Genomic DNA, 23830 nt, shown 5'->3' on the forward strand with positions numbered 1-23830 from the left:
GACATCCTGATTACGGGGACATGGTGCTTTCTCACAAGGAAAAGGTGATGAAGGGAAAGAAACCTACAGAAACCAGTCACTGCACAGGGACGGGATGCGATGGGACATACAACCTACCTGAATTCAAGAGACACGATCCCGGAAGCTTAAAAGCAGAAGTTCAGTGACCTGAGGCTGTGGGAAACACTGCAGGCAGGCGTGGAAAGAGCAAGCTCCCATGCGCCTTGCTGAGAAAGGAACATGCTCTTCGCATCAGCAAGGACACAGTAAGCACCGTGGAAAAGGGACTGCAAGTCGGAGAAGCGGCAGGATGGCGGTGAACCAGCACCCGACCCGTGAGTGCAAATCCCCTGGCCCTGGAGTCGGAGCCCTCACGGATGTGACTCCAAAGGCACTGCCAAGTGGAGAGGTGGAAGGGGCAGAAACGGCAGACTCTAGACGCTAAGTGCTCAGAATGATTTTAATGTGTGTCACAAATCACAACTCTCAGGGAAAGTCTGACTCAGACCGAAGGCTTGGATGTTTCTTGGCCACGCTCTGTCTGCGTGGGTTTAGGGCCATTTCCGTGGGAAATAATCAGCAGAATTTTGACTGGACCTCAACTCCTTTCCCACCTACAATAGTTAGGACCCACTGCCGTTAACTCAGGGGGCCCTACAGTGGGTCTCCTACACATCTTTATGGGAGGAGATCATCTCTCCCTCACAATGGAGGATGGATTTGAACTGCTGACCTTTCAGTGAGCAGTCCATTAAATTATAACACCAAGGCTCCCCATATAGGAAGCCAGGCTTGAAACCAAACAATTGGCTATGGAGGCTACTTCTACTGGTGCAAGTCTTTCTCTCTCCTGCAGCCTACTCCCTCTCCTTCCCTGCTGCCTGCCCAAGCTCGGATTTTGTAGCTAGTGTCCAGCCACACCTCACAGGCTGATCCCAGACAGAACAGAGTGACCATTCAGAGACCAATTACTTTCATAAAGAGCTAATGAGATCAAAGTCGTAAAGTGCTCAGGCAGGTTCCTTAGGATGCTGGAATCTACTTCAAAGTCAGCAGTTTCAGGCAAGTTTTCGGATGGTGCACTTTTGAGATATGATGGGTGAATTCAGAATGGCCAGTGGCAGTGTTCAGATGAATTTACACAGAACTCAAGATACTCAGTCAACCAGAGGCTTCTCTGATGGCTGCTGGCTTATCTTTGACTATTTGTTTTATTATACTTAACAAAAAACACAGATTCATTTAAATACAGAATCGAAAGCCAATTCTACAGATAATAAGATCAATAATGAATACAACTTTTCTTAAATATGCTAATATTATTAATAACATTTCTCTAAATCACATTGTCCTTTCAATAAAACTAGTGCGTAAGATGGTGATAGAAGAACAGAACACACTATGCACAAATTCCAAATGCACAGAGTTGAACATTCAGTGTTTAACAATGCATTAGGCAAGTGCTGGGTAGAAGAGATGCAGTTACCAGTGTGTATGGAAAAGGCCTAGTAATTTTAGGTAACAGGCTTATAATATCTGACAGAACAACTGAGTAATCAGATGTGCAGGGTGCAAATAAAACCAACTGCATGATCTTGAACAAATCAATGATAATCCACTCTGAGCCTCAGTTTCCTCCTTATAAATAGGAGATAATACCTATCCCGGGGGATACCTTTACAACTGTAAACTGTAAAACAATACACAAATACTAGTGTGGGGGGAAAATAGATTTATTAACGTCTACATTTTTCTGGTCCTATCTTAATTACTACATTCAAGTGTGAGCTTGTACGTTAAGAAAGGCGCGGTCAAAGGGAAATACACGTAAACACAACCTGCAAATGCGTGCTGCAAAGTGTTGTCTTTCTCACGCTGACAGAACCAAACCACTCCACTGGGTTTCCAGAGCTGAAATCATCTTTCAGTTAGTGACCCAGTACTGAACCATGGTCCTACTGGAGCGCCTTCCGGACTATCAAACTCAGTTCAAGCTCACTGTTACTGAGATGGGCGCACTCATGGTTGATCCTCATAAAGGCTAACAGCCACAGGGGACCCTCTGCTGCCTGTAGGCCACTCACTCACAGCTGGACACAGAGTCACAGCTGACTCTCCAGCAAGGTTCTGAGGCGGTACACTGCACGAGAGGAGACTGTCACCCTTCTCCCTCAGGGATGCTGGTGGATTTGAACCACCGTTGGGTTAGGAGTGCAACTCCCGATGGACCGTGCCAGCGAGGGAAGTGCAGGACGGGTGCAGCGCAGCTGAGGATGTCTGGGCTACATCTAAAGGTTACTACACAAATGAGAACTGCTTTCACATACCTGACAAACCAACGTAAGAAGTACAAAGATCCTGATTTAATCATGTAAAAAGAAACGTCGTTAGCCATTTCAAGTTGCCCCAAAGAACACCCTATCTTGGAGAGTCTCCCATGAGCTGAGGACACACAGAGATTCTGCGGTACAGCAACACCATGGATAAAATGAGGGCAAGGGAGTACGAGGGATTTCTAGAATTTTTTACTGTATTTGTCCAGATATTAAGAAAAAGTGTTGCTAAATAAAGAGGAAGGGGAAAGACTTGGGGAGACAAGGGCAGGTCAAGAGCTGCATCTCCAGCGCTCAAACGTGAAGAGACTGAATGGGCAGGGAGTGGACCCTCTACACTCAGTGGCCCTTGACTGAAAGGAAGTGAATACTTAGGGAAACGCCCGTAGAAGTTCAGATGGCACTGGAACAGACACCAGTTCTGGAGGAGAACGGGCATCTCCGGTGGAGTGTGACCTCCTAAAAGCTTGCCATCTAGCCTGACTTATGGGGTTCCTTAAACAGCCCACTGGACGTGGTCATTCCAGAGCAAGTCAATGACAGCTGAGTGTCAACGAACTATCTACATGCGGGATGAGGTTTCTCTTCATCTTTGCACTCAGAGTAGTTTGTCGTTGTAGACGCAGCAAATTCCCTTGAAATGAAATGTCTACTGGGTAGCTTTCTGGCGTATTTAGATATCACATCTCCATTCTTATGACCTGGACAAGTCACAAATGCTAACACTCTGCGCCTTAGTTTCTATCCAGCCTATTTTCAAGGGTGATGGAGGGCCAGCCTCAGCCTCTGAGAAGCAAGGGCAGTCCTATCAGGAAGAATTAATTAAAGGTTTAAATCAAAGCCATGTATATAAATCCCAAATAAGGCGATGAAGAGATTTTTATGGGGGGGGAAAAAAGAAAATTCTTCCTAACTCAGTCATACGCTCCATTTTCAGAAAATGTCTTGTAAGCATGACTTCCATGACTTCCTTTTTCTCTAATTTCAGAGAAATAGATATTTCGGCAGATGCTTTCTTTCCACTGATCTTGTAATTCAGACCAAGAGGGACCTGTTAACAATGGAGATTTTTTAAAATGCCTGCTTTTTCAAAACAAGCATGTATGGTTTCTATTTTAATTATGTGGAAATGTGTGAGTTTCGTTTTTTCCTCTTCCTTATTATTTATTCCCATACTGTTGTTGGGTTTGTGTGTTGTCAAGTTGCAACAGACTCACAGCTAACCCTCCAGTGGGTTTTCAGAGGCAGTGACTCACGCAGGAGGTAACTCATCTTTCTTCTGCAGAGCAGCGGGTAGATTCAAACCGTGGGCCTTTGGATTGGCAGCACAGGTCCTTAGAGGCCACCAGAGCTTCCTAGAGCAGATACAAGCCCTCCTTCCCACTTATAAGTGACAGCAACGGAGAAGGCAGGAGTCTCTTCAGCTCTCCACTCTGTGGAGGACGTAGTTCCCAAAAGGACTGTGCTGGAGGAAGGGTGGGTGGCAGAGACCCCTCACGGACACAGTCTCAAAAGTAAACTGGAAACTGCAAGTCTCAGGTCACAAAACTCTGCAGCCTTATACTGACCTAAAACTAACGCTTTAGTGAAAACAAGTTTTCCTTCCATTAAAATCACTTGCATGTACACTTGGAATCCAAGCCATACGAAGGGATTTTTAAGAGCAAGAATCACCTGAGAGATGTCAAAGCTAGCACTGTGAAAACCATCTCTACCCTTCCACATGTCCATCTGGTGCAGTCTGTCTGTCTACTCTAAAACCAGACCATGCTCTCTGCTTAAATGTGGTGTTTTGATTTAGATCAGTACGGAAAGACAACATGACCACTACAGATGCAGAGCCAGTTTAGAAAAAGCAGAATGACCGGCAGAACGGTTGCTGGGGAGACAGGGCATGGTGACCCTGACAAGTGAGTCGAGAGACTCGAAGAAATCACAAACAGCCTGACAGGGAGGCAGTGTTCTCTGCAGAGGGACCATGCAGGCAGGCTGGCCAGGGGCTGGCAGGAGGGTCATGGCAGCAGTAGCTGTGACCTCTAACTGTGGTTAAGCTCCACTGAGAAAGAACCCATCTTCCCTTTGTCCAAAGACTGAGGGGGGCAGAGTGACGAGATCAAGAGGACTCATGGTGGCCTAAGATTCCAAGTGGAGAGGCTGCGGTAAAACAACGGCTGCAGCACTGTCTAATCATCTGGTGATGAGAGAAGATCCTTGCTTGTTTTATAAATACGCCTTATTCCAATTTTTAAAAAAGTTACCTGCCAAAGTGTCCACTAAGCAGCACTGATTAGACTGGCATGTACCACGGGCCCCTACCTGGGACAGAGGAAGAGTACGATGAATGAAGCTCAGAGGTTACCGGGAACAATTTCCAAGTACAATGGCGCCTGCAGCTATTGCTAGGAGCCACCGAGCTGACCACACCTCACAGTGGCCTCTGCCATGCTCAAGTCCACTGTGGCAGACGCTAGCTAATCTGGCAGCAAATCCTATTCTACATGGGGCAGCGGAGAGAGGATTAACAATCCAAAAGCAGACTGTAAAATCTCCTTTTTTAAAAAAAAAATGAAGGAAACTTAAAAGGAATTAAGAAATGGTCTGAGCCTCAGCGTATGGGTCAGGGGACACCTCCTTGTTTGGTCAATGAGCAGGGCTTCTTCGTCTTTAGTGGGCAGACAGACAAAGGACAAGATATACCACTTCATGTGCCAGCGTCTACAATGGCATTTCAACACATCACAGCTGGAGTTTAGGCGTCATGCAGGAAGACTGCACCGCCCTGGGACGGGATCGCCAAGCACCGGGAAACAGCACCAGTGTACAGAGGTTGACTGTGGTCCGCTTCCCGGCACGTCTTCTTGGTGCGGGTCCTAGTGCCTTAAATCCTTGTGGAACTATTTGTGCTAAAAACCCACCGCTTTGATGACCAAAATCAGCAGCTATGCTCCCTTACGTGAGCAGCCCTTTCAGAGATGAATCACAGATTCATCATATAGATTCATTCATATAGATTTTTTTCGGTTCTGTAGGAAGATGCTACCCACTTAGTGGCCGTGCATGTTGGGAGTCAAATGCTCTTGACACAGCGCTGCACCTCTGTTTTACCTTGACTTTGTCTGGACATGGATAAATATGTTAATTATTTTAAGTTTGCACTGAGAATCCCTGCAAACTTACATTTTCACACTACTCCAAATTATTCCATGATTCCTGGGCCACAGGCTCACTGACCACATCCAGGGCTGATGGGAACAACTGACAAGAGACAGACTATTTGAAAGCTTCTGATTCATTATTTGCACCTGATACTACAGCTAGTAGGGAGCTCTGGTAGCCAAGCGGTAGGGAGCTGTGCTGCCAACCCAAAGGCATATGGTTCGAATCCACCGGTTAGTCTGCATAGAAAGATGAGTAATAACTCCTCGTTTGAGTCACTGCTTCTGAAGACCTGCCGGAGCGTCAGCTATGAGTCATTTCTGACATGATGGCACACAACAACAACAACATTACAGCTAAAGACTCAATCTGACAGAATGACTGTAACAATCAAGCTGTAAGATACGACAAAGCTTAGGGAAGTGAGAAATCCAAAATGTTTATTTTTTGCTTCACTGAGTTACATATGACTATTGAGGAGCTTGCATTTGCTGTTAGGACCCGCCTATGCCAACTGTAATCCTTCCAAGACTTGTTCCATATCATCATCACCATGGTGTTAGCTTTAAAAGATGGACTGCTGAAGTCTACCTGGATCCACCAGAGCTCTGAGCTTTCATGATTCCAAGACAAATTTTTTCTTATTATTAAGTTCTTCCAAAGACTTTGACATGGGTTGGGTATGCTTAATGGAGGTAGTGGCAAAGAATTTGAAGAAAAAGTTAAGAAAATGTTTAGACATGTATGATTTCGAGGGCAAGGTTTTACCCATTAAATGCTGGGCACAAAGGGAGCTCTGGTGGCCTAGTGGCAAGAAGCTGCAACTACAATCCCAGAGGTGCACGGTTTGAATCCACCAGATGCTCTGCCGGGGAAGGAGAGGCAAGCTCCTCCTGTACCAGTCAGATCTGATCTGACGGTACACGCACACAAAAATAATTTAAAAAATAAAATAAAGTAAAAATGCTGGGCACAGTCTTTGTTCCCTTTAAGATGGAGGAAGATTATATATAAGTAACAGTCACATTGATTAACATGAATTCATCAGAAAGAAGTAGGAATTAGAGAGATGGCCTGGGCCTCTTTCTGCTGTGTTCATCAACGGAGGATTGAACTAATTTATATTAACTCACATCATGTGGGCACACACCCGCCACACACCAGTCACAGAACTAGGGTTAATTTCCAGAGCAAGTTCTCGCACAGATCTCAGTGAGGGCGACACTCCCGAGCAGCTGGGCAGATGCCTCCATATCTGTCCTTTCTGGAAAGCCAGGATCCCCAGTGTCCATCACAATGGTTAACCCTGCTCCGTGTCATGCTACTTTCCCACGTCTCCATTCATGGCAGCAATGGTCCCCAAGACTGCCTGTGACGACTCAGTCTGAATTAACCTCCCGAACATGAAATTCTCACAATAGAGAGACAAGTTCCATTTCAGAAAATGGCAATGTGCCACCGAGCACTCGGCTCCTCCCAGGAGCGCAGACACCACACCAGACTCATCACACAGGGTGTCGGGGACGTCTGCAGTTGCTCTTCCTGAAGTAACCTGGCAGATTACAGTTCCCTTGCCACTTCTGACTCAGAGGTGGAGGTCTACCAGTTTCCTGACCCAGAAGCGGGCACTGAAGCTGAGCTGTGCACAGTAAGCAATGCTGCCGGCTTCCCACGTGCTCTCTAGCAACCCTGGTCCTCAGAGGAGCCCGTCTCTGGCTGGCCGACTTTGATGCCTAGCCCACAATGTGGGTGAAGACTGAGTCCCCGAATGCAACCTTCCATCCGAAGCCACAGCCTGTCAATCCCTCCACACCTAGCACTCACTGCACCAACCTTCCCATCTACGTCCACGTCCTCCCTGTCCTCTGTGGCTGGAGGCAACCACCCTGGAAAGTTCCCCTTGCGATCATTTCCTTAAAGGAAACCTGATCCCAAAGTTCTCTTCAGCAAGACAATGCTTTCTACAGTTCCCTCCCATGTACTGTGACTTCTCACTCTCAATAAAACGAGCTAGCCTTCTTTCCAACCTCCAGCGGACGGCGGGCATCTGTCCACACTTCTTCTGGCTCTCCTCACTCACTGGTCCTCATGCTGGCCAGCGTCTCCAGTCACCCCTTTACCAACTTCACCTGTCCTCTGCCCACTGTCACCATCACTTACAGCACAGGGTCTTTCCTGGCTTAATGACACGTCCCTGCCTCGACCTCAGCATGTCCTCTGGTCTTTTAACTCAAATCAAACTCCTGGTACTTGCTTTTCCACTCCTGATCCTTTGTGGTCACCTACAGGAACATGCAGACTCAGACGAGCTTTGACTCTGACGTTCACTCAGCAACTGCACACATTTTTGGGGTGCTGTTTTCTTTCAAGCTCCTTTACTAGTGTTCATTTTTCAAAGGCTCTCCCTCAGATCAGTTATTCTTTAAAGCAGAGGAGGAGCTCTCCTACACAGGCATTTTCTCTCTACCACGTGGGGGAAATCTGCTATCCTACAGTTAACATCTTTTTCTTGAGTACAGTCAACCTCACCCTCTCTTAGATTCTGCCTTTGTGTGTTAGGCTTGTTGCTTATCTGAAAGCAAGTCCCTCCAAGGCGTACGTGTGTATCTATGTATTATTGTTGTTGTTGTGGACTGCCTTTGAGTAGAGCACAACTCATAGCGACCCCATGAACAAAAGGCCTGAAGCCCCTCTACAGCCACTGATTGACATTTATCAAAGTTCACAGAGTTTCTGGAGGCATGTTGCTTAGGAAGTGGATGCCACTCCTCTTCCTTTTTGCTGCCAAGTATCTTCAACAAGTAGACAATGGTGACTACTCCATCTATACCTTCCTGTAGAAGTCCAGAATAGACTGCTTTCTGACCTGTAAATCCTTAGATGTGTCTCCACTCCTAGTACGCCTGTTCTAGTTTAGACGAAGTATTTGGACCAGGCAGCAATGAGCATATTGCTTCCAACTTCCATCAAGCATATTACCAAATTAACCTTAAAATGCTACCAATGCGTCTTAGCCCAAGACCCTCCTCTTCTCTACCACTGACTACATCGAGACTAGCACCTTCCGAGTTTCTCGGTTCCAGTACACTTAGAGGAGCTTATCACCCAGCCGTCCTTCCCTCAATTCCTAGACCCTACTAATACGGCCCTTGAGATGTCTTTCAACCTGCTCCCTTTGGAATAAGAGCTTTCTCTTTCCAACATGTAAATTTAACTTACCCTTTAAAGCAGGAGTCTCCTACCTTTTAGAAAGCTTTCTCCCTTACCTGTTCATGAAAGCTTTCTTCATTAATTCTTACTTTTGCATTTGCTCACTAACCATTTCATATGGCCCCACCTGCACATATTACTGTGTTTATCCAACACAACAGCTACTCGCTATTTCTTATCTGGTGTACTGAGACTGAGAGGAGTTACGGGGTGTGGGACTCCACTCCCGGACTTCCAGTCACCCAGCACAGCACAGTCCACAAACACAATGTCTTGCATCCTACTTGGTGCATCATAAAAACTCTGGATCTTAGCGTCTATAAAAACAACAATAAATATACTTGAAGCAACAAACAAACAAACAAACAAACAAACTTTGGATCTTATGTTTCTGAGCAGCATCTAAGAAACAAGAGTTGGTCTTTTCTTGTCCAGAATAGAGAAAATCAGAGACTTGACCAGTTTACACTATCAACCACTTTGACTGGGATTACAAGATCCTAGACAAGAGTACGAGGAAAACGCAGAACAAAACTGAGATTTTGATGGAGAGAAGACTTACTAGTCTGACACACTAGGGGAACCCCTCAGACCATGGCCCTCAGACGCCCTTCAATTTTAGAATTTAATCCACTCTTTTAAATCTGAGATACCTTACAGTTAAGCAACAGACAGAACTACAATAAAGAACAAAACAACTTATTTCTCAGTACATTCAATTATGTAAGACTAAAAGGGTAGCAATGAAACTAGGCCAAAATTCAGAAGGCAGGAAAGGGCAGGAAAACCAGGCAAATAGAAATGGGGAACCCAGGGAGGAAGTGGGGATAGTGTTGATACACTGAGGGGACTGCAATCAAAGGCACAATCAATCTTTGGATAAACTGTTGAATGGGAAACAAACTGTTCTCTAAACATTCACCCAAACCACAATAAAATGTCCCTTTTCCTTACTTTCTTATCCCAGGGTGAAAAAAAACCTTCTCAAAACTGGTGGCCAGAGACAGCATTATAAGCAGATGGATTCGTCTGGCTCCAGATAAATTCTGTAGCATGACATGATGGCTGCTAACTGAAGGCTGGTGGTATAAATCCATGAGCCATTCAGGGAAAGCAATGAGGTTTACAGCCTCAAAAATCCCACGGGGGTCGCCATGAGTCAGAATCCACTGGGTGCCAGTGGATTTCATTTTGGTTTATAATTTATCTTCAGTTATTAACTCTGTGCAAGACAATTTTAAAATGAATTTATCTTTAATTACTTGATATTATTAAAGTCAACTGAGTAGATCTAGGGGAAATTCTGTATCAAGCAAAAACTCCAAAAAGCTGAATAAGCCAACACGGGATTCCCTGCACTCTGGTTTCTATCACATATAAACAACAGGGAGGACTTCTCTTTGTAAGACTCCAATGCACAGCAGCCCATCCCTTTTCTCTGGGCCTTCTGAGGCCATCCCTCTGCGTGATTATATCCCTACAGAACCCAGTCACAGCAGAAGCACTTGCTCTGGTAGTCTTGAAGGTGCCTGAAGTCATGCAAACAGGAGCTGTGTCAATAGAAATGAGCAAAACCCAAATGCGTTCAAACTGTTTTCATGTAAAAGAACACACATACAGGAAATTCTTATTTACTACCTCGGTCACTAAGTGATGAGTAAGAGATGGGGGGGTGGTGTTGAGGGAAACAGAAAGAATTTGTCCAAATGTGTATTTGAATTTTATAAATAAACTAGTAGAAAAATTTACAAAAAAAAAAAGACAACTGTGAAATGCTTAGAGAAAGAAATCTCGTATTAAGGCCCTTCCCTTTCTTCCAAAGTAGAACCTATCTTAAATTTGAAGTACTGATATTTAAGACCTCTTGTTGCCTCTGTTAAGAGTGATCACTAAGAGTAAAAAAGAGCTGACTTTACAGGAATTATATGGAATGAAACTACTACTAGGTTGTTATCAATCATAATATGGTCTGTTTTTTACCCAGACTCCTAGCCCTCAACCAGCTGAGAGGTGGACAATGAATAAGGATGACAGAGGAGGAATTGACACCTTTGAGCTGTGGTGTTGGGAGAAGAGCACTGAACATCCCATAGACGGCCAAGAGAACAAGCAGATATGTCTTGGAGAGGGTGTAACCAAAGTGCTCCTTGTAGGCAAGAATGATGATGCTTCGCCTCACACACTTTGGGCATGTTGCTAGAAGGGGTTATTCCTTGGAAAAGGATATGATGCTGGGAAGGGTAGAGAGTTGGCAAAGGAGAGGAAGATCCTCGACCAGGTGGATTAACACGGTGACTGCTGCAATGAGCTCTAGTGTGTCAGATGTGAGGATGGTACTGGATAGGACAGGGTTCAGATCCGTTGTTCACAGGGTCACTATGGGTCGTACTTGACGCAAGGACATCTAACCTATTCCTCAAGACCTACTTACTGAATGTCTCTGTTTGGCTGAAATGGGAGAATATATGGAAATACCACTTGGAAAACCAACGTGGCAGTAGACTAAACCGGAAGCATTATTAATCAAAGCATACTCTTCAACGGGTCTGTCAGGAAAAGAGCCAGGAGGCACCTGACACTTATCAGGTGTCAAGCCACTGCGCCATTTCCTACAGTGGTTCTAAGCCATGGTCAGGTGCAGTTCTTCACTTCCTTTCTTCCTCTGTTCCCTGATGGTTCATTCGCCTTAACTGGGGGGTATGTGTGGTGGTGGTGGTGGTGGTGTCTCACAGAACTAATTTCCAAGGATCTTCTTGCCCAGAGAAATGCAAACACGGGGACATGCCCACAAGCTCCCAATTTTATGTGGGATTCCAACTGAGTTCTAGGACCCCAGGCAAAAATCTGCTAGTTTAAGGAAAAGAATAAGCACTTTTAACAGGGTACGGATGCAGACAAAGGTGGATGTAGTGCTCCTGGGGACGGACACTGGCTCTGCCCTGCAGTGACCGACTGAAAGCCGCCTCGGAGCCCCCACTGCTGCTCCTTGCCACCACGTGCCTTCATCACTGCCCGCTCTTCACCCCCTTGGCTGCCATGTGTCCTGGGCGGCGGAGTTTGCCACACTGTACGGTGGGTGGGCTTCTCATCACCAAAGAAGTCACTGTAATTATAACTTCGCAACTCCACAGTGGTGGTTTGCTACCTTTTTTAAAAAGCCACACAACATATGAAATACTGAAGAAGAAAAAAAAAAATTAAAAGTGCAGTTTTACTCTTCAGTTTTCAAGGTTTAAGAGCGGAGTAGTCTACCTGTGGCCATTCTGGGTATAAATATATCAACGGGATCCTAGTTGCCCAAGATGTGTTTTCCTGATTTATGGGTCCTCAAAGGGTGAGGAAGTGATGTGGGCAGGGAGATAGGCTCAGGCCACTCTGTCACAGTACCTGCCAGTCCTCTGGACTGCTGTGTGTTAAAGGGCAGAGAAAGCTCCCCCAGGAAAGAAGCTGTCAGGCAGATTTCTCAGCTGAGAAGTGACGACTGGATGTGGATCCCTCGATCTGGCTCCGTAAAAGGATCCAGGTGATGCACTGAGGGAAGGAGAAAGCTGGGTGCCTGAGTGTGACCAAGTCCTGGGGCCTGAGGACCATGGGCCACAACAGACCTCTTCTCATATATGAAAGGCATTTTCGGTTAAACTATATTTAATTAAAAGGCTGGTGTTTCATGAGCTGACCATGTTTTATTTGTATTTTGTAATCTCTTGTAATATCTCAATTATCACTTCTTACAACTCAAATGAGACTGACATTCATGCTGAATTACAAGAATTATTTAAATGGCTAGGCAATTAACTGTTCTTCATCCTCTGCTAATCAGATCTAAAGATATCAAGAGTTCGTTTCCGTGTGCCTCATGCCTCCTCACGTCTAAGCCATTTTCACTTGCTGCGTAACATCCAGGAGAAAAACCTGATAAGACTTCAATATAGAAGTAACCCTGAAAACTCTCACTGGCAGACTTCACAGCTCTGCCTAACAAATGTCTGTGGAATTACTTTAATCTCCAGGCTTTTCTTGGGGAGTCACATTACCACTTTAATAATTTTTTAAACAAATCAACACAGAACTTTTATCACAAGTGTTATTCAAATGTCAGGTGGTGGTCTGGCTTTGCCCCCGCCTAGATGCTTAGTTTAGGTGGAGCACGGTCATGTCTTCTGAATCCATTTTTGACTGACTCTAGATTGTTTTCTTTCTTTTTTTTTTTTTTTAGATTGTTTTCTTTCATTACCAGTTTACAACCACTTTAAACAATTTTGTGTTAGGCCCCAAATCACCTCACACTGTTTTCTAAAATGTACTCCACTCTCTTCTGTGATTAGCTAGTCCTGGTCCCCTGTGACAGACAGCTTAAGGGACCTACTCCACTTCTTCTCTTCCACTTAAGTCTTATTCTGTTCAGATATTTACAATGCAGTCTTACTGTTACAGTTTCATTATTAAAGAATGAAATTTCCAAACATAAACCACAGAACTGCTGTTTGTTCAACAAAAAACGTTACACTACTATGGTTTTTCTCATACAATAATTAACCCATATTCAAGTTTCTGATAAATCAACTATAAATTGACATTCTGTTTTGAGGCATTTTCTGGTATACTCGGCAGTGCATAAAAAGAGATTGTATTGCATTTAGACTATCATAGTCATCTTGTAACCATCTATGTAGAATTAACAACCATTCAAAAAGAAAGTGCAGGTGTGCAAATAAGAGAACAAAAAACAGTTTCTAAACACGAAATGCTTAACATAGGCTACAAATCCATACAGCTAAAAACAATACGGACATCTTTCTGAGCATTAGATGACACCAACTGTTTTATATGTAGTCTTCTCAAGTGTTCAAGGAATCCATTAGACATTATCTTCTTAATTTTCCAATTCTTCGGGGGTAGATCAGGACATTGTAATTTTTTCACAAAATAAATTAGTAAATAAGGAACTACCGTTACCTGTGCATATTTTCAGTAATAGAGCCAAAAGAACAATTCTAGCTAATCTCATCTGGGATCTTAATTAGTACTACAGGTTTATTTGTATAAGTTAAAAATAACACTCATGAGAACAATGCCAGAATTATTAGGCTACTAAATTATGGGAAAGGCCTAATGCAGAAATACTTTAGCAGCTACTAGGGAACACACTTGTCGTCGGCATGAGGGACATTTAAACGGCTCTCTCGGGCGTACACAGTAAATGCAAAATCAGAAAGGAGTCATGCAACAATCCGGCTGCCCATGCAAGCACCCCGTCTAATGCTCCTCAGTCCTGTTGTCAGGCCACAGTAGTGTGCAGACTTGGAGGCTGCTGTCCTTGTTGTAATGAATGGGAAGAGGCAGACAGTGGCATGGTCGAAACCTTCACCTCTTCTTCCCCTGTGGAAAAGTCAGTCAGGGTCTAGTTACGGGTGACCAGATTTGGTAACAGTCCCTTTAAAAATGACTTCAATACTCGGAATACTGATACACAATACCAAATACATGCTAAATGGCTGGAATCCAGGTGTGCAACAAAACATGAGTCTAAAATATAATCTTATCAAGTACCTGGGAAGTAATTACACTCTAAACACACCCTTAATTTTAATACTATGTCAGATAAAAAAACAAGAATAATAGGTTTAGGATAGTAAATACATAAAAGGTGAAAATAAAACAAACTGACCAGGAAAGTCATTCTTCTCCAAGTCAATTGGACCTTTTACAAATACAGATATTCCTAGCAGTAAGTAGTATTTTGCAGAAAAATTGAAACCCAATTTGCAAAGGTGAAAAATGTGATTTTTTTTCAAAGAAAAAAACCTACAAATTCAAGCTCTGAAAGCATAAATCGTGTATCAGAAAAATGAAATAGATATAGATGTTATCTTTTAAACAAATCATCACATAAAAATCCATTTCTACTTCTCCAGTAACTGGCAATGGGCAGAAAGCTAGCTCCACAGCGATCCAATTGACGGGAAGTGAGATGACTAGGTCCGTGGGCTAAACCCAAGATGAGGTCATGTTGCCAATAACTGACATGTGTAAGTGACTTGTTTCACACATGACTCAAAAACCAAGTCACTGCTGAAACAGCTCATTCAGAAACAAAGGAAGTTTAAAGAAAAAAGCTCTCTTAAGGAAAATCCGAATTCACAAAAATGAACACATGAAAAAACCTATAAGCTACATAGTTTCAAATACTTTTCTCAGTATATGCTGAAACATAAACAATGCTGACATGCACACTTACTAATTTTTTTTTCTCTCATAGAATTTTTAGCAATATGGAATAACAATATGTGTGGCAAGTTCCTCGAAAAACAAATCTTCAAAACTGACAAAGTGATGAGAATCTTTTAAACCCTTTAAACACATTATTTCTTAATTTCTCAAGAAATTTGCTGAAGGTCCTATACTTAGCAAGGAAGTTGCTCACAGCCAATACTGGACTCAAGTCAGGAAGACTAAAGTAGAGATGTCCATTCATCACATCAGTGAGCTCCACTCTGTATGGGCTATACCCTTGAGCTGGGCCAACTGTCTCATAAACAGAACCCTGTGGTAAAGGGAGACTACGAGTGTGTGAGACAGTGGGAAGAAAGTCAAGTTAAGGCACGCACCTTTGCTGGTGAAGGACAGTACCATCAGGTTTAGAACCGAGTTCTGATTCTGAGGCTACTATTAATTCAATGTGTCCCTTAATAAGTTCTTTCAACTCTAAAGCAGAGTTCCAACATCCTAAAATGAAGGAGCTGGACCAAAAGGTCTCTTTTTTTTTTGGAAAACATAGGTCACTTTTTAGAACAAAGCTGTGGGGCTATCTGAATGGCCATGCCACAGTTAAAGGAAGTGTTCCTCCTAGAACACATGAGCTCACACTCCAGCAGGTTGTCTGAGGCAGGAAATCATTCAGGAAGGGAGTGCGAATCTTTCCCACAGAGCAGCTGGTGGTTATGAACTGTGTGCCTTCGGTTTGGTTAGCAGGCAACTCTTACCACTAGGCTGCCAAAGAACGGTTAGTAAACCTCTACACTTAGCAAGCCGGATGTTCAAAATAATTACTGTTAAAGAGACTGGACCGAATTAAAGAAATAGTTGGTTTTTAAATACTTTAAAAAAAAAAGTATTTTCAGTCAGATAAGAAAATGGAGTTGCATTTCTAAGCTTCTGGCAACTGCCCCTCCCATGATAGGTTTCAGATACGTCACACTTTAATAATGAACTGGGGATTGGGGGGGGGGGGCAAGTGATGATCCAAATACTCTAAAAATATACAGTTAAATGCAAATGCAGAACATATACAAACATGGCATCTGTATATGAAGGTACTCTGCTAAATTTTGAGTATTCAACTCCTAGAGGTTGAGGAATCCTTGAGTAGAACAAAAATGACAATTTAAAACCTACGTTTAAGGCTATTTAAAGGCAGCATGTCTCACTGAACCAGCCTGCACTCTGGCTCACTGAAGCATTTCATCAACAGCTGTCCCATGTAACCCACTACCTATCCCCAGGGAGATCCCTGCTCAGAATGTTCTTGCAGGACAGAGCAGAAACCGCCTTACAGGGTTTCTGTGGCTGCACATTCCTCTGGAAGTTGATATCCCATCTTTCTCCTGAGGAACACCTAATGGGTTCAAACCAGCCACCTTTCAGTTAGCAGCTCAACACTAAACTTGATGCTCCACTGGGCCTCCTAGGTCAGGTCCTCTCCTCATCACTTGCAGTACAAAGCTGAATCCTTTCAAAAGCTCATCTCAAACTCATCTGAATTATAACTGGAGGGTTGAAGGTATCAGCCAGGGTCAACTGCTTCCAGGGAGAAAAAGGGAAGACATACAGAGCTTTCCAGATTGTTACTGTCCTTTCTAACAGTTACTAAGATCCTACATCATTTAGCTGAAATTATTCAACTAAACATTCAGCCTCCTACGGCATCTGCCCAACATTTACAAGCCAGGAGAGCGTAAGTGCAGCTCTGGGTATCAATTTCCAGTATTTTGTTTGGTCCATTAAACGAAAAGGTCCCCAGTCATCGTAACCTTAAAATCATCTAAGAATGAGCTTAATTACAGTCACCATTAAACACTGAACAAGTATACAAACAAAATCTGAAATAACAAACTCCTCCCTCCTCCCCCATAAAAACCAAATGATTCAGAAGCTAAAATGGGTGACTTAATTCTTGGAGTTTCTGAAAACAGCATTTTTTTAATGCTCCATAGTTGAGTATTGTAACATGTTCAAAGGGAAAACAAAAACAAACCCACAAAGACATGACTCTATTTGATGCTACTGTTTTTTCATAAATAATCAACTTTAGAGGGAAGACTTCAAATGACTAAGCCAAGGACAACTGCATTTACAAATGAGTGAAGCCACCCACCACTGGGACAGTTCCAGAAAGAACTCCTGGCTTCATAGACTTGAGTGAAATGGCTCTTCTGAGCTAGCAGACAATGTGGCAACCCTGAAAGAAGGCGTCTCGTAAGCCAAAGAGAAGTACAAAATGACATCAGGTAAGAACTGGCACCCACCAGGCACCCTGCCCATCCATCAGGCCTCACTTGCACAGGGTTGCTGTGTGCTCCGCTCTCCTCACAAAGCATCACAGCACCTCCTGCTGGACCAGACAGGTTGACTGCCTCCTGACATTGCCTCTACACCTGCAGCGTGGAGGCCTGCACACCTGAAAGGCCTTTCTCCTCTGCCTGCTAACCTAAATCCAAACCACCACTAAATCCACTCGCATCCTAGCACCCCTCTGGGACAGAGCGGAACTGGCCCTGTGGCGTTTCCAAGGCTGTAAATCTCTCTGGAAGCAGCAGATAGCCACATTTCTGCCCCATGGACGGACTGGTAGGTTTGAATCACTGTACCACCAAAGCTCATGGCCAAGATATAGCCCCAATCAACCCCTCTCATCTGTCAAGCCTCCCCAGAACCAAGAGGCCCACACTGGGGTCCCTCAGATGCCAGTGTGGCCTAGTCACCACTTCCATACATGATTTTCATTTTCTCTCTTCAACTACACTGTAAAGTTCTTGGAAAAAATATCTCTTTTCAATTTCTTTTGGACTCCTCACTCTGCCTAGATCATTACTGGTCAAACAGTAATTCAGTCATTCCCTGGTTTGATAGTTTATCCTGATGTTTAGAACACTTAGGGGGATATAGCTTAAACTTTTAACGTTGTATTGTTATGAGATACACACCGAGCAATTAAAATATCTTTCTAAATGGTGAAATAAACATACTACATCCTCATAAGCTGACCTGAACGGAAAGGGTGAGGGGAAAAGAGAGCTGAGGAAGTGAACAGAGTGTTTTGCTAGTGACTCTCTCCTGTAGCAGGGCTGATCGATACCACCTGCCGTCACCACAGGCAGACTGCGGTCCCACCAGTGCGCGCCACCGCGGGAGGAACCAGGAGACTCCTGCATATTAACTTCTCTGTGCCAAAGCTGGACTCTAACCCCCGGTACTTGTCTTACAAATGCAATGCTGCGGATCACTAAGGGAATAAACCCAAAGCATTCAGAGGGATCTCGTCAAAATGTGAGACCTACAACTGGCTGTTGGGCTTCCAGTCCCAAGACTTAAGTGAGTGAACTGCTGCACCTGCCGACTATGGACTCATCAGGACTCAAAGCCAGCCGGCATCTATCAATCTGCTTAAAAAACGAAATGCACGTGTGCACTGCTGGTGACAGGATGCTACTGCCATCACACTACACCTTGCTAGACCTTAAAGACATGACAAGAAATGAAATCAATTCTATTAGATGAACTACACAGAGTGAGAGACAACTCTACTCTGCATGAGAGAAGAGGAAGAGAAACAAGTCAAAATTACTATCATGAAGGATTCCTTTGACACAGAACACCTGATCTGAAAAATGTTACGGGATTTTAAAGCCCAAAGTTCTGAAACCTTCAAGGGAAGCAGTAAAAAACCAGAAGTATTAAGGTGCCAAGCTTATAGGAACCTAACATTCTCCCCCAGAATAAAAACATGACAGAGCAAAAGGGAAAAGATTACCCAAGTACTTTTTTCATAGAAAGTATATTTATGCACATATACGCCTATGAAATGTTAATAAGAATTTTTAAATATTGCATGCTTTATTAAGAAGTAGCACAGGTGTGGGATATATGTGTGTGTGTGCTTGTGTGTATGTGTGTTCTAGTCAAAACAAATAACTGCTGAAAGTAGTTAGACAGTGGCTTTATCCCTCATGCTCTCAGTAACTACCATCTTAATGATCTTTTTTTGGAAACGGTTATTTTTAGAATGCAAAATTAGAAATTTTACCATGGTGGTGAACTTTAGAACACAGTAACTGCAGAGTCCATTTTTCTCTTTATGTATTTTAAATGACATCTGAAAGGCTGGCAACTCTCTTAGTCAGGGAAAGGCTTCTAAGAGATACCTAGGTACAATACTCCACCATCCTTATAAAGCTCAGTATTACAAGGCATCCATCCAATTGAAAAAATTTAGTTGACTATAAAGACCCTCATTTTTTCCCCCCCCAGATAAACTCGAAAGACTAGCAGTAAGTACACTAATTCTGTTATTCAGGAATCCCCCTCCCAGCCCACACAAAAGCCTGAAGGCAGGAGTGAGCCCCAAATTCTCAAAGGCTTTAAATGGACCTACCTGCTATAGGGATCCCTCCCAGACCTGTGTTGTGCTGTGGCGGGAGATTCAAGTCCAAGAAGTTGCTATTTGAGGTGGGGTTTGCTGTGTGGTTCAAGTGCACGATGCTGTTGCGAGGAAAGGCCATCCATGGATAGCGGGCGGCCTGGCCTGGGAAACTGAAGGAATTGTAAACCGCTCGGTGCTGCTGAAATTGCGGGACCCTCTGTGGCAAGACGGAAAAGGTACTACTGAGAGAGTTGGCGTTGGCAGGTGTGGCGGGATGTAGGAACCCAGAGGCTGGACTTTTGGCGCTTGTAGTGTGTGAGGAAGAGTTCTGCAGAGATGTGGGTGACAGGGAAGGCTGGTCTTGGACTGACAGTTCTTTCTCAATCAGGTCTGCTAAGGCTTTTCGAGTGACGTCAAAGGGATCAAAGCCCAAGTCATCCTCTGGCTGTTTAGAAGAACCAAAGCCAAATGCTGCTTGCCAGTCTGTGGAGGATGATACTGGGATTGTTTCTGTAGGAAAGAAAAGTCACTGTTAACGCAAAGCACAGCTCAACTGCCAACTTAATGACACGTTCCACACTAGTAAAAGCAAAATTAAGTAAACACAAAATCTGTATGATTTCTTAGCACTTTCAATAAGATCATATAAAAAGGCCTGAAATACTTTCAGCACATTGTTTTTATTTAAATGCATTTATTTTGTTTTTAGCACATTCTTAAGCTTCTAAAGGTGAATCTCAGAGACTTTTTTTGGCTAATCAAGCAAAATTACTCCTAACCATTCATAACAAAAAACGAGAATAAGTCATTTGGATAAACAGAGTAATAAAAATCTAGTAGATTTCATTTAGTACATCTCATTTCAAAATACTACTTATCAAAGTATTAATAATTCCAAATACACATTCTATAGATTATTAGGAAAACAGTTACTGAACAGGAAAGTACCAAACCCTATAATTTTTAAAAAGAGGTGCTACTGTCAATGTTACCTTAACACGTATCTCTCTCTATGTTAGTAAGAAAACATAAAATGACTTAAAAAAGGTCCAAATATGCCAAAAATACACCTTTTAACATACCTCGGTACGTCAGGAGAGGATAATTCCGATTTAAACTAGGCAAATGCATACCTGATTTAAATTCAAAGTCCTCAATACTTCCCAGAGGAATACACTCTTTAGGTAAACTGAGAAGCTAACCCTTGGTTGAAGGAGAAACTCTTGTCCTGTAAAATCTCATTTTTAGGTCATCTCGTATTTCTCTAACTTCTAGCTGCACCCCGTTTACTTTCTTGTGAAGAAGAGATGGGGAGAGGAGGGTAAAGAGAAAGAACACACAGTGCTCCCGCCTACCTGATGTGAAGAGGCTCTGTGGCTCGGGTGCTGTAGGCCAGTCACTGGACGTCTGTGGGGAACTGGGGAAAGGAGGAAGCCCACTTGGGATAGGGTTGGGGTGTCGGAAGTTGTCTGAGAATAACGACTGTGACTCTGTGACTGCCCCTTCAAAAGGGGACCGTGCACTGTGATTGGATGAACTGATGGGGATGACAGGGTTGGATTTGGATAAACCAGGTGGTGGTGAAGGCGTATCACTGTTAGGTATCTAAATAAAATAGGAAAAGAAGATAATAATCAATACAAGCATATAAATTTAAGTAAGTCACCATTAAAAAGGCTTGTGATTAAATGTAATAGAGTGGTTTTCAAATCAAGCTATTTTGAGACATTAATGAGAGGTGGACTCTGAGACAAATCAGTAAAAGCATTAACTTACTGATGTGGTCTGTGCTAAACCAGTCTGCCTGGAGAGCAGCAGGCCAGTCCCTCTCCTTTCACAACCCGACTTCACGTATTTTACTAAGAAAGACTATGTCTCATGTTCTGGGACCTAACTCGGTGGACAGCTCTTTAGCGGCTTCCCAACAATTTCACAGAGACTAGAGATGAAGTGGGTGCCTCTAACAACAGAATCTTTTTCAAATGACATGAGTCTCAAAAGTTTTATTTTTCAATCAAATTAAAGCTAGAATGAACTAATGGAGTGATTTTTATACAGTATCTTTATATAATTCTTAGGTACCTAATTTAAAAGGGTTCAAAGATTTTAAGTGACAATGAAGAAAATCATACTTGTCCCTCTCTCATCTGTGTATCTCTCTAAACAAGATGTCACAGTATGTACATCCAGAAAAGCTTACTAATGTTGTTGTGTGCCATCAAGTCGCTTGCGGCTCATAGTGATTCTATGACAACAACTCTGAACCCTGCTCTATCCTGAGCCAAGCTGTCTCTGAAACACTTACGCCATTACCCCCGTCACTGAATCAATCCACCTCATAGAGGGTCCTCTCCTGCGCTGTCCGTCCACTCTACCAAGCATGTCCCTCTCCAAGGACTACTCTCTCCTTGCAACATGTCCAAAGTATGTCAGTTGAAGCTATGGATTCCTTGCCTCCAAAGAGCAGCCTGGTTTCACCCTCTCCAGGACAAACCTGAACCTGTTTGTTCTCTTAGCAGTCCATGGTATATTCAATACTCGGCCAGCACCACAGATCAAAAGCATCAATTCTCCTTCTATCATCCCTAGTTATTGTTCAGCTTTCTGATGCATAGCACATAACTGCGAAAACCATGGCCTGGATTAGGTGCACCTTAGTTTCTAGACTGACACTATTGCTCTTCAGAACTCTGGAGAGGTCCCTGACAGCAGACTTTCTCAATGTAATTAGTCTTTTAATTTCCTGGCTGCTGGTACCAAGAATGTTTACTGTGGAGCCAAGCAAACTAAAGCAATCCCAATCTCTTTATCACCTATCATGATGATCCCTATTGGCCTAGTGGTAAGAATCTTTGTTTTCTTGATGTTGAGCTTCCATCAATATTTAAGGTTGCAGTCCTTGACCTTCTGCAGCAAGTCCTGCTTCAGGTCCTCCTCAGAGTGTTTCAGCAAGCAAGGCTCTGTCATCTGCATAACGCAGGTTGCTGATGAGACTTCCTCCAATACTGATGCACACTCCTCCTCATAGAGCCCAGCCTCCTGGATGATCTGTTCTGCATATAGACTGAAAAGGTATGGAGATAGGACACATCCCTGGTGTACACCCTTCCTGAGTATAAACCATGCAGGGTTTCCTCGCTCTGTTCTAATGACTGCTTCCTGGTCCAAGTATAGATTTCTCCTAAGCACAATCAAGTGTTCTAGGATTCCCGTTTTTCTCAGAATCAGCCAGTTTGTTATAATCTACACAGTCAAAACTTAAAATAGGATTAAGATCATTGCTGAACTTTGTCTCCTGCTATTGATAGATAATGTTGATCATGGGATACACAAAATAATAGACCTACTCATGTCATTAAGAGATAGATGTACTTCCAATGTAATTATATTATTTATATTTCATGATGATATAATTTTTATCAAAGTCTACATAGATACACACATGTTTTGCTGTGGTCAACTCAATACTACTAATAAAAATTGGGATGAAAAGAAAAAAATTTGACATTTAAAGCCTTTGAACATGTTTCAAATTGTTTGGGTTGTTATATTGTTGTTAGGTGCCAACTGAGTCAAGTATGACTCATAGAGACACTATAAACAACAGATCTGAATCCTATTCTAACCTGTGTCATCCTCATACTTCCCGATACACAAGAGGCCACTGCATCGGTCACCTTGTCAATCCACCTGGTTGAGGGTCTTCCTCTCCTTCGCCAACCTTCCACCCTTTCCAGCATTATGTCCTTCTTCAAGGAATAGCCCCTCCTAGCAACACGCCCAAACTATGTGAGGCGAAGAATCATCATTCTTGCCTCCAAAGAGCACTCCAGCTGCACCCTCTCCAAGACATATCTGTTCATTCTCTTGGCTGTCCACGGGATGTTCAGTGCTCTTCTCCAACACAATAGCTCAAAGGCATCAATTCTTGTTCCATCATACTTATCCACTGTCCAGCTCTCAGATGTATAGCAAGTGATTGCAAAGACTATGGCCTGAATCATACACACCTTTCTCCTCAAACGGACATAATTACTCCTCAATAATTTGGAGAGATCCCTAACTGTAGATTTTTCCAGGGCAATGCGTCTCCATACTGCTGGTATCAACCAAGATGAAGCTGTTGATAATTTCAATCTCCTCTCCATCCATCATGATGTTGCCTAGCGGTCCAGTAGCAAGAATCTTTGTTTTCTTGACATTGAGATACAATCCATACCAAACGCTGCATTCCTTTATCTTCTACAACAAATGCTTCAAGTCTTCCTCATGTTCAGCAAGCAAATTGTTTTGAGAGGTTTAGATATTTTTTATTAAAAAAATCATTTTCAAATTCAAAATACCAACTTAGGTATCAATTTTTAAGAAAATTACATGCTTTTAAACATAAATTATATCGTTTTAAGATAAAATTCTACAATGGCAGTGGAAATGAAATTTTTCTTTTTAAAATGCCAGTATTTACAATATGCTGATGACAAAACCTATCCAA

The 23830-nt window shown here is 43.1% G+C and overlaps 1 protein-coding gene across 3 annotated transcripts in view; it reads right to left on the reverse strand.

Moving 5' to 3' along the window:
* The window catches only part of CNOT4 (CCR4-NOT transcription complex, subunit 4), a 147995-nt gene that overhangs the window by 13020 nt on the left and 111145 nt on the right, over positions 1-23830 (reverse strand). The window contains exons 9-11 of one of the 3 annotated variants that reach the window (XM_006887146.1): positions 20694-20943; positions 19351-19848; positions 13216-14078 (exon numbers count right to left, since the gene is read on the reverse strand). In XM_006887146.1, the coding sequence (XP_006887208.1) occupies positions 13978-14078; positions 19351-19848; positions 20694-20943 (849 nt within the window). In that variant the 3' untranslated portion in view covers positions 13216-13977. Of the gene's footprint in view, positions 1-13215; positions 14079-19350; positions 19849-20693; positions 20944-23830 lie in introns of those variants that run through there. The other 2 variants (XM_006887145.1, XM_006887144.1) reach the window with 2 other exon arrangements.

Source organism: Elephantulus edwardii, unplaced genomic scaffold (assembly GCF_000299155.1).
Source record: "Elephantulus edwardii isolate Elephantulus edwardi_28Jun2011 unplaced genomic scaffold, EleEdw1.0 scaffold00055, whole genome shotgun sequence".
NCBI classification, from domain to species: domain Eukaryota; kingdom Metazoa; phylum Chordata; class Mammalia; order Macroscelidea; family Macroscelididae; genus Elephantulus; species Elephantulus edwardii.